Below are 10,026 nucleotides of genomic sequence, written 5' to 3'. Positions count from 1 at the left end.
AATTTTAAACTATCTCTCACCTTTTCGGTGTGAGAACAGATCAAGAGACGATCACGCTGATAACGTGTTGTAAATCAGTTATCGAGAGAAAGAGGAAATTGGTGTATCTTATTCCAGGAAGAATGAGAGGTATATATAATATTACAAAGATCTAGTCACCACTACAAATTTCCGATGTTGGACAAATACAATAATAGTTATAGGCTTTAGGGCATCTAATTAATAATTCATAACAATAACATATTATTTGTTTCGTGTAATACAAACCATTCTAGATTGAGCCCTCTTGATGTCGGTCGATGTCTTAGAAGCAATATTCAAATCAAATGTGTGTTGCTGAAATCTTTTTTTATTTTAACAAAAATACATAATTTACACTTCGTTTTCTTTCAGCCCAACCCTAAAAAAAAGAAAGCCTCATACCAAAGTTTTAAGAAAGAAAAAAAAATCTTCGCCGCTCTTTTTGGCTCTTCTCCTTCCCTCTGCATCGCGCCGCCTTCTCCCTTTCTCAAACTCGCTCAGGTAAGGGAAAGCTTCTTCGATTTTCATCGTCCTTTACATTTCTCGATCCTTTAAGGCTCGTATCAATCTTCCATAGGCGTTCCCGTTCTCTTGCAGAATATTTTAACCTAGACAAATCAAAATCTAATCGGCACTAGTCGGAATCTATATTTTTTCCGTCGAATCGGTCACTGCGATACAGAATCCCTAATTTCGTGAGCTCTCGATTTCTGGAAATGGTGTTTTGTCATCGATCTTGTTGTTGCTTTCTGTGGCTATTGCTAGGTTTTTCTCGGTGTGTTTGTGTTATCGATCTTGTAATTGCTTCTTCTTCATTTTAATTTGATTTCAGTATCTGTGTATGAATGTTACAGATGTCAGTAATGGATCAACAATCAGGGATGTTCAAGGTTCAACAAACCATAGGAAGCGTTCTGTGTTGCAAGTGTGGTGTTCCCATGCCACCAAACGCAGCAAACATGTGTGTAAACTGTCTCCGTTCAGAAGTCGACATCACCGAAGGTTTGCAGAAAAGCATCCAAATCTTCTACTGCCCTGAGTGCGGTTGCTACTTGCAGCCACCAAAAACATGGATCAAAGCTCAATGGGAATCGAAAGAGCTCTTGACTTTCTGCATCAAGAGGCTCAAGAATCTCAACAAAGTGAAGCTGAAGAACGCTGAGTTCGTCTGGACCGAGCCTCACTCCAAGAGGATCAAAGTGAAGCTGACTGTTCAAGCCGAGGTTCTTAACGGAGCTGTGCTTGAGCAGTCTTACCCTGTTGAGTACACTGTGAGAGACAATCTTTGTGAGTCTTGCTCGAGGTTTCAGGCTAACCCTGATCAGTGGGTTGCGTCTGTGCAGCTTAGGCAGCATGTATCTCACAGGAGGACTTTCTTTTACCTTGAACAGTTGATTCTTAGGCATGATGCAGCTTCACGAGCCATCAGGATTCAGCAGGTTGATCAAGGGATTGATTTCTTCTTTGGGAATAAGAGTCATGCTAATAGCTTTGTGGAGTTTCTACGGAAAGTTGTCCCGATTGAGTATCGTCAGGACCAGCAGCTTGTGTCTCATGATGTCAAGAGCAGCTTGTACAACTACAAGTACACTTACTCTGTTAAAATCTGTCCCATTTGCCGTGAGGATCTTGTTTGCTTGCCTCAGAAAGTTGCTAGCGGTTTAGGAAACCTTGGTCCGCTTGTGGTGTGCACGAAAGTATCTGATAACATCACTCTGCTTGATCCTAGAACCTTAAGGTGTGCGTTCTTGGACGCGAGGCAGTACTGGAGATCAGGGTTTCGATCCGCGTTAACAAGTAGACAGCTCGTGAAGTACTTTGTGTTTGATGTGGAACCACCTGTTGGTGAAGCTACTGTCGGCGGACAAAAGTATGCTCTATCTTATGTCCAAATCGCACGTGAATCAGACATTGGTAAGATGTTTTATGTCCAAACTCATCTAGGACACATTCTTAAGCCAGGTGATCAAGCTCTAGGCTATGACATTTACGGAGCAAATGTGAACGACAATGAAATGGAGAAATACCGTCTGAGTGTGAAGAATGGTCTTCCTGAAGCGATTCTGATCAAGAAATGCTACGACGAGCATAGAGAGAGGAAGCAGAAGAAAACACGTTCGTGGAAGGTTAAGAAGCTTCCGATGGAAGTGGATGATTCAAGAGGCAGGGTTGATCCAGAGAAGAATGAGAAGGAGTATGAAGAGTTTTTGAGGGATCTTGAAGAGAACCCTGAGTTAAGGTTCAACATTTCCTTGTACAGGAACAAGGATTATCAAGAGTCCGAGACTGCTTCGATGACTGATGGAGAAGGCGCACCTTCTGTGCCTATCGAAGAGTTGCTTGCTGAGCTTGACCTCAGTGCTGAGGAAGAAGAAGACGACGATGAAGAGGACATGGCTGAGTGATTTGCGTTCAATTCGACACTCGAGGTTTGATCACAAAAGGTTTTGGCATGGTTCTGCTGTTTTGTCTCACTTGCCCTTTAGTTTTGTCCAAGTTTTTGTTTTTGTTGTAAGCTCGAACAGTTTCTGTTATAGGTACTATAATGTCTGAAAATTTTCTGGATATTATACTCTGTTTGAAATTTTGATTTTGAATGTGTAGTAATACGTTTGGTGATTGCTTCATATTACACATATTCTGGTGATTTTGAACTTCTTTGTCAAGCACAAACACATTATGATGCTTTCCGGTGAAACAAAGTCGAATACGAACCTTCGTACACGTTTGCCAAACTTAAAGAACTGAGATTGAGAAAAACTTGAGTTGACAACAAGATATGTAAACACTACGTTACTTGGAATCCAAGCTTTTTAAATCAGAATTTACACGCCCTAATGCTTCAAATGGTAAAGATAAGCTGAGAGACTGGCACAGAATCACATCCGTCAGAGAAACCTCCCGCCAGAGAGAAATCACTCTACCACTCCTTAAAGGTGAAGCACCGGAGTATTCTGATGGAAAATGTCGTCTTTTGCGGAGGAGAGAATGATAATGAACCCTTCTATCACTGTTCTTCTTGTAAACAAAAATGTTCATGTTACCTTTATGCTTTTGATGTAGTCTCAATTTATGATAGATAATGCTTTTAAATTTACTCATGATTAGTCCCAAAACGACAATCAATTGATCCATGAAACTAAAACTAACATTTTGTTTCTTGGGAAACAAACATTTAAAATTCAACGTCCCTGATTATGCCAATCGTTGTCACCATTTATCAATGCAATATAAAAATCAACGGCTTCACATAAACTCCATTATCTCTCAACCCTTTCATCGACAGTGACAATGTTATAAAGGAACTGTATATTGCATCTTCAAGTAATTGCAACAATCAGTGTAATTCAAGTTGTTCCAGGCTAAACCTACCGTTTCCACATAAGTGTACGCTAAAAGAAAGTCACAAGAGCTCAACATTGTAATAACCTCACAGGTTGCAGAGACCACACATCATTCTATAAGAGAAGCCAAATATCGCCTTTGAATTCAACTAACCGACCTTGGCAACTTTTCTCTGCTCGGTTTGGCCCGACAATGGGCACTGCATCTCTGTCCAACTAATCGGAACCATTGTTTCACCTGCACAATCACCAAACAACAGTAACTTTTCATTACTCAGAAAGGATATAGACATTATCTCGAAAGACTACCAAAAGAAGTACATGCATTTACAACATATTCGATTCCTGTAATTCCAAAACGGGAAGTACAAGTTGGAAGCTGAATGTTACAGATAGGTTACAGACTCTATACTATAAATTTACCTGCTGCACTTTCTGCTGAGACCACACCAAGCTCATTCTTAGCAGTAGACAGGTAGTAAGCCCTTGCATCACCAAGAGACAGCTTTAAGAGTGTACAAGTTAAGGCAACTTCAGATGCTATCATTAGACTACAACTAATCTACATCCAAATTAAACTATATACGATGTACAAGTGAAAAAAAAAAGAGAAAATGGACGTCATAATGTAACAAATCTTATAAATATCGTTCCAAATTTCATCTATACGCAATTAAGGATACAACCATAGCTCTAACAATGTCACCAGGACGGAAAGACAGAAGCATATCAACTTTGTCGACCTCCGTTGCTCTAACATCGTGTTGCCTATGTAAAGAAGCAAACACAAGTTAGATTTACACATTACAAACACTAAAACTTCGAAAATAAGGAGCAGGAGAAATCACTTGATTATGCCAGCGAATTTTTCATGAACAGCCTTTGGACCAACACACAAGATATCAACAGAAGCCATCCGAGCTGTAACTTTAGTAACCTATCAAGAAGATAACAGAGAATAAAGGATCAAACTTTTTGAAAGTAATTGACATCAAATCCAAATGATATAAAAAATGCAGACTTTACCCTTCCTGTGACAACAGAACCAGTCTCCGGGATAAGTCCATGTGCCTTGTGACCTGTAACTTCCACAATAGCTCTCTGCATATATATAATCACAAACACACAAGGATCAATAAATGACCATTTACATCGACGATTTCTACACAACCAATCAGTGAAATCACTTGAAAAAATGCAGAGACCTGGTCAGGTGAATCCGGAAGAGGAGAAACAATCCGGCGTGATCCTGTAAGGGAAGCGTAGATGGTATTGTCGTTGACATAAGCTCCTTTCCCGGCTTTGAACTCAGTCGCATTCCCGAGTACATCTCCTGGTGTTACTATATCTGACATTTTCGATGAATCTTTTGCACAACGTTAAGGTTCTTGAATTGGTTTCTTCGATTTCGATTGAGACACTGAAAAAATGTTAATGTACACATAAATCGAATTTCCAACAAATTCCTAAACTGTTAACAAGAAAAGTTTAAAGCTTCCATAGAATAAACAAATACTGAGTTTAAGCATAAGTTTCATTAGCATCAAAATCTAAGTTATATACCAAAATATTGAATAATAACCAACTCGATCCTCTGAAATTTTCTGATTTTAGAACAAAGTTTAATTCTTTTACCACATAAAAAAAGTCTAAATTAGAGACATTTATTCAGAAATTTAATGGCTCTAAAGGAAGTTCTTAATCACAAAATTAAGCAGCTTCACCCAAATTGTATCCAAAGATAAACTCATCACACAAACAATTAAACCCAAAATCTTTCTCCATATCACTCGACTGAGCAATTAGATTAAGAAAAAACATGTATTAGCTTCCAAAAAGTAGACCCAATCCGTGGAATTCGCAGAAGCGTACCAGTTAATAACGACGAAGAAAGGTGAAAAAGTTTATGGTTTTAAGAATTTCGTTACTTCAAGAGGCAAACACAAAATCTATTGAGGTTTAGTGGGGTTTTTGAGATCCCTATTTTGGACGGTCTGGATCTTATGACGATCATTGCTAATTTTGATACCCAAATTGGGCCGTAGGTATTTTATTTTGGTGGGTTAGAGTAGACCCATTGGCCCAATCCATGACTAGATTGATTTTTTGTTTTAAACATCTATCTTAGGCCTGGGCAAAAAACCCGGATCCGAATATCCGAATCGGATCCGAAATAGAGGTACCGAATTCGAACCGAAATTTTTAAAAATATCCGATGGATCTTAAACTCTTATACCCGAAGAACCGGAACCGAACTAGTACCGAACCGAGAACCGATTGGGTACCCGAATTATCCAAAGTATAATTATATATCCTTCTAAATATTAGTTTTTTTTTTGATATTTTTGATATTTGGTATATATTTCTGGTTTTACAGACATATTTTCTTTATTTTTGGGACTTTTGGGTATATTTTTAAGTTTTGATATATATATTTTTGAATTTTTTTTATTAAAAAAGTGTGAGTCGAATTAAAAATTTGAGGCAAAAGATCCGGATCCGATTATCCGAACCGGAACCGAACCGAAATAAAGGTACCGAACCCGAACCGAAATTTATAAAAATATCTGATGGATCCTAACTTCCTCTACCCGAAATATCCGGAACCGATTGGTTCCGAACCGAAACCGAACTGAATATCCGAATGCCCAGGCCTAATCTATCTTATCGAAAGTTATATAAAAATTAAAAAGTGCTTAAAATAATTAAAATACAACCAATTACAAAGCTATTTTTTTTTATAAAGGATTTGCTTGAATCAATTAAATGATGAGTTACATGATTACATGAATAAAGAGATTTTTTTTTACAGCAAACAATTTTATTAATTTCAAATTATGATGACAAAGTTATACATAACTTTTGGAATACAAATTATTACATAAACAGTTATATAATAAAAAAATACAAAAGAAAATATTAATTTAACGATATTTTCCGTAGATAAATTTTATTCGCTAACAAATTATGATCAACAAAAAAAGGGAAAAAAACCTTTAAAAAATGTAAACAATCAAGTAATACACACGAAAAATACAAACACGCAAACACAATCCCTGAAAGTAGACTACTTGCAAGAAAATCTTCAAAGAAACACTCTTGAACGAAGGTTGGTACAATAAAGAAAAAACGAAATCCGGCCGAACAAAGTCTTATCGAGTACAGATTACAAAAGTTATGAGATAACAAAAAACCAAAAAGGTAAATTTTGAAGATACTTTATTCTGAGAGGTGTTACTTACTAACAAAATATCAATATTGTTAGTTTCTTTTCTTGATCGTCATGTTAGATGAAACACCAAATAATACGTTGCAACATAAACACATGTTTTCTTTGTTGTACAATATTGGTACAATTCCCGAGTAAGGTGTAAATATGTTATACGGTTAGAAATCTAATATACTGATTCTTTCCATAGAAATTAAGACTGTAATCATCAATTTTCAACGAGTGTATGTATATTGTCATACAACAAAGAAATTGCATTTTGGTCATTAGCTATCACCATTCTGAACCGCCAATAACGGCATCATTATGGCAAAATCGCAAATTATATTTCGAAAGAGTTGGAATCCATTGTACTGATCCAATGTACTGATTCTTCTAATTGGTCCATTTTTATGACTTTTTTTTTGGAACTTCGTCCATCTTTTATTACTTTTCTTCCAAAAGAGTTGATGAAAAATCTCAATCAGAGAGCTGTATGAGAATAAACCATTTCATCATGTTCATCCTTCTACTTAATCACGTTCTTGTTTTTCATTCTTGCAACAAAACTCACAAAAAACAAGGCCATGGGAAAACAAGAAGCTATAGTTCTGTATCCAGCACCACCAATAGGTCACTTAGTGTCCATGGTTGAGTTAGGCAAACTCATACTCTCCCAAAACCCATCTCTCTCCATCCACATCCTCTTAGCTCCACCGCCTTATCAGCCGGAATCAACCGCCACTTACATCTCCACCGTCTCCTCCTCCTTCCCTTCAATCACCTTCCACCACCTCCCCGCCGTCACACCCTACTCCTCCACCTCCACCTCACGCCACCACCACGAGTCACTCCTCTTAGAAATCCTCTGTTTCAGCAACCCAAACGTCCACAAAACCCTTTTCTCGCTCTCTCAAAACTTCAATCTCCACGCAATGATCATCGACTTTTTCTGCACCGCCGTTTTAGACGTGACCGCCGATTTCACCTTCCCGGTTTACTACTTTTTAGCCTCCGGAGCCGCATATCTAACCGGTTCCTTCTATCTCCCGATCCTCCACGAGACAACCGAAGGAAAAAACCTCATAGATATTGAAACACTCCATATTCCCGGCGTTCCTCCGATGAAAGGCTCCGATATGCCTAAGGCCGTGCTCGAGCGCGACGACGAGGTCTACGATGCTTTTATAATGTTCTGCAAACAGCTCTCTAAGTCTTCAGGGATCATCGTCAATACTTTTGATGCTTTAGAGAACAGAGCTATCAAGGCAATAACAGAGGAGCTCTGTTTTCGCAATATTTATCCGATCGGACCGCTCATTGTTCGAGGAAGAACCGGTGATAACCATGGAGACAATGCAAGTTCTTGTTTGGATTGGCTTGATTCGCTGCCGGAACAGAGTGTTGCGTTCCTCTGTTTTGGGAGCTTGGGTTTGTTTTCAAAGGAACAGGTGAATGAGATTGCTATTGGTTTAGAGAGAAGTGAGGAGAGATTCTTGTGGGTGGTTCGTAATCCACCGGAGATAGATAGCATGGCTGAACCGGACTTGAAAACTCTTTTACCGGAAGGATTCTTAAACCGAACCGGAAATAGAGGAATGGTCGTTAAATCATGGGCTCCGCAAGTTCCGGTTCTGAATCACAAATCTATCGGTGGATTCGTCACTCATTGTGGCTGGAATTCTATTCTCGAATCGGTTTGTGCAGGTGAGTTAAAAATTTAGGCCATTCGGTTATTTGATTCGGTTCGATTTGGGTTTGGTTTTTGGATTTTTTTGATTGTAGAAAATAAGTCATATTTGAGATTAACTTTTATAGCAGTGGTTCGGTTTTTAATAATTTGGTTTGGTGCCGGTTCGAGTTATGTTCTGTTTTGGAGAAACTATTATAACAAAAATATAATTAGCTAAATTAATCTTCAATGATATTTATATATTTAATTAAAAGTATTATTTTTTTTTTGAATTTCAGTTAGTCGGTTAATTTGGTTAATTTCATTTGGTTTCATACAATTTAGGTTAAGTTTGGTTTAAAATTGGATAATTCGGTATAGACATTTTTATTCCATATTTCCATTCGGATAATTTTATAACTATGTTTGGATTCAGTTTTGGAATTTGGTTCGGTTTGAATATTTATATACACATTTCAATGATATATGTGTAGAGTGAGCGGTTATAATTAATTCAATTGGTTTACAAAAAAATAGGCGTACCGATGGTGGCTTGGCCTTTGTACGCTGAGCAGAGGTTTAACAGAGTAGTGATTGTTGATGAGATCAAAATTGCAATTCCGATGAATGAATTGGAGACGGGTTTTGTGAGCTCTACGGAGGTGGAGAAACGAGTTCGGGAGATAATGCAGGATGGTCCGGTTAGAGAAAAAACCAAAGCGATGAAGAACGCAGCCGAATCAGCCTTGACCGAAACCGGTTCGTCTCATGCCGCGTTAAATGCTCTACTCCAGTCGTGGAGCCTAAAATGATTATTACAAATATTAGTATGAAACAAAATAATCATCATATTTGAGATATGGAACCCAAACTTTTATTCCCCAATCAAAATCATATATTTATTGGATAAGTAATAATGGTCTGTCTCTGGGGATATAATATTTTTGCACCGGCTTTGTCTTCTGTAAATTTCAAACTAAGAGGGTGTTATTGGTTCTTGCATTTTAATGAATTTGCAAATTCAAACTAACTTCAGTGTTATTGGTTCTATGATTTAATCAAATCTTGTGTTACTGGTTCTCTGATTTTAAAATAGATTTTAAAATCAAGTGTTATTCAATGGTAAGGATTTGCATAAGGATTTGATTTTAATTTGGATTTGAATGGATTTACAAGTGTTTTAGAGTAAAATACAAAGGAGAAAATATTTAGTAGAACCTCGTATTTGGTTGGATTTGTATTATTGAGAAAAAAAAGTAAAGAAGAAGGTGTACAAAAACAATAAAAAAAGGGATAACTGACAAGTGATTTAAAGAATGTTTTGTAGCCATACAATGTTGACAACATTTGGTTAAAGACTATTACAGATTCGGTGAAAGATATGGTGTTGTGCCATTATTGACCAATGAATGCCTAATCTAAGTCTCTAAGCTGTGAAACTCAAGAATCGAGCCAATGTCTGAACTTGCATATCCCATGACAATCTTCTGCGTTTTCCAAAAACAACTTTACTTTCGTACCATAATAAAAAAATGTACAATTTACATAAACAATAATTTTGGTTAATTGAATTGCTCTGAAGACGAAGAGAAAGACACCTACACACCACCAAAAAAAAATAATAAAGAATTCATGCACTTGTAGGTATTTCTTGTCTCTTGCTCTTTACACTTGGCTTTACTACTCTTCAAGGAAGTTCATTTTTATTAACACATAGTGATTATAGAATTATCTTCAGATGTGTTTGTCAAATTTAACTATGTTTTTGCTGGTTTTTACTT

General features: G+C 37.2%; 3 protein-coding genes across 4 annotated transcripts; 2 read left to right on the top strand and 1 right to left on the bottom strand.

The window, feature by feature from the left end:
• Positions 1–398: 398 nt before the first annotated feature.
• LOC18008532 (60S ribosomal export protein NMD3) lies at positions 399–2,642 on the top strand. The gene is made up of 2 exons (XM_006391276.2): positions 399–522; positions 876–2,642. Exon 2 carries the CDS (start codon positions 876–878, stop codon positions 2,424–2,426), a length of 1,551 nt encoding a protein of 516 aa, XP_006391338.1. The 5' UTR covers positions 399–522; the 3' UTR covers positions 2,427–2,642.
• A 215-nt stretch (positions 2,643–2,857) lies between these two features.
• Positions 2,858–5,361, bottom strand: LOC18009237 (exosome complex component CSL4). Of its 2 annotated transcripts, XM_024153044.1 has the most exons (8): positions 5,238–5,361; positions 4,571–4,785; positions 4,392–4,466; positions 4,214–4,302; positions 4,049–4,133; positions 3,789–3,870; positions 3,524–3,603; positions 2,858–3,031 (listed from the first exon to the last, which is right to left on the bottom strand). In XM_024153044.1, the coding sequence occupies exons 2-8, from the start codon at positions 4,718–4,720 to the stop codon at positions 3,029–3,031; spliced, it is 564 nt and encodes a 187-aa protein (XP_024008812.1). In that variant the 5' UTR covers positions 4,721–4,785; positions 5,238–5,361; the 3' UTR covers positions 2,858–3,028. The 2 variants fall into 2 exon arrangements, with proteins under 2 accessions (XP_024008812.1, XP_006391337.1); XM_006391275.2 differs by lacking the exon at positions 2,858–3,031 and having other exon boundaries at positions 3,267–3,603.
• Positions 5,362–7,153: 1,792 nt separating this feature from the next.
• LOC18008703 (UDP-glycosyltransferase 88A1) lies at positions 7,154–9,224 on the top strand. Its single transcript, XM_006391274.2, has 2 exons — positions 7,154–8,280; positions 8,783–9,224. Exons 1-2 carry the CDS (start codon positions 7,161–7,163, stop codon positions 9,055–9,057), a joined length of 1,395 nt encoding a protein of 464 aa, XP_006391336.1. The 5' UTR covers positions 7,154–7,160; the 3' UTR covers positions 9,058–9,224.
• The last annotated feature ends 802 nt before the right edge of the window (positions 9,225–10,026 follow it).

The sequence above is a fragment of the Eutrema salsugineum genome, unplaced genomic scaffold, assembly GCF_000478725.1.
Source record: "Eutrema salsugineum unplaced genomic scaffold, Eutsalg1_0 scaffold_9, whole genome shotgun sequence".
NCBI lineage: Eukaryota > Viridiplantae > Streptophyta > Magnoliopsida > Brassicales > Brassicaceae > Eutrema > Eutrema salsugineum.
The sequence above is the reverse complement of the archived record's forward strand: the minus strand, read 5'-3'. Positions and strand labels throughout refer to the sequence as shown.

Coding starts and splice junctions, on each gene's coding strand:
- LOC18008532 (XM_006391276.2), top strand. CDS start 876: ATGTCAGTAATGGATCAACAATCAGGGATGTTCAAGGTTCAACAAACC.
- LOC18009237 (XM_006391275.2), bottom strand. CDS start 4,720: ATGTCAGATATAGTAACACCAGGAGATGTACTCGGGAATGCGACTGAG. Junction 4,134..4,213: donor AAATTCGCTGGCATAATCAA/GTGATTTCTCCT, acceptor TTCTTTACATAG/GCAACACGATGTTAGAGCAA. Junction 3,871..4,048: donor ACATTGTTAGAGCTATGGTT/GTATCCTTAATT, acceptor ACACTCTTAAAG/CTGTCTCTTGGTGATGCAAG.
- LOC18008703 (XM_006391274.2), top strand. CDS start 7,161: ATGGGAAAACAAGAAGCTATAGTTCTGTATCCAGCACCACCAATAGGT. Junction 8,281..8,782: donor TCTCGAATCGGTTTGTGCAG/GTGAGTTAAAAA, acceptor ACAAAAAAATAG/GCGTACCGATGGTGGCTTGG.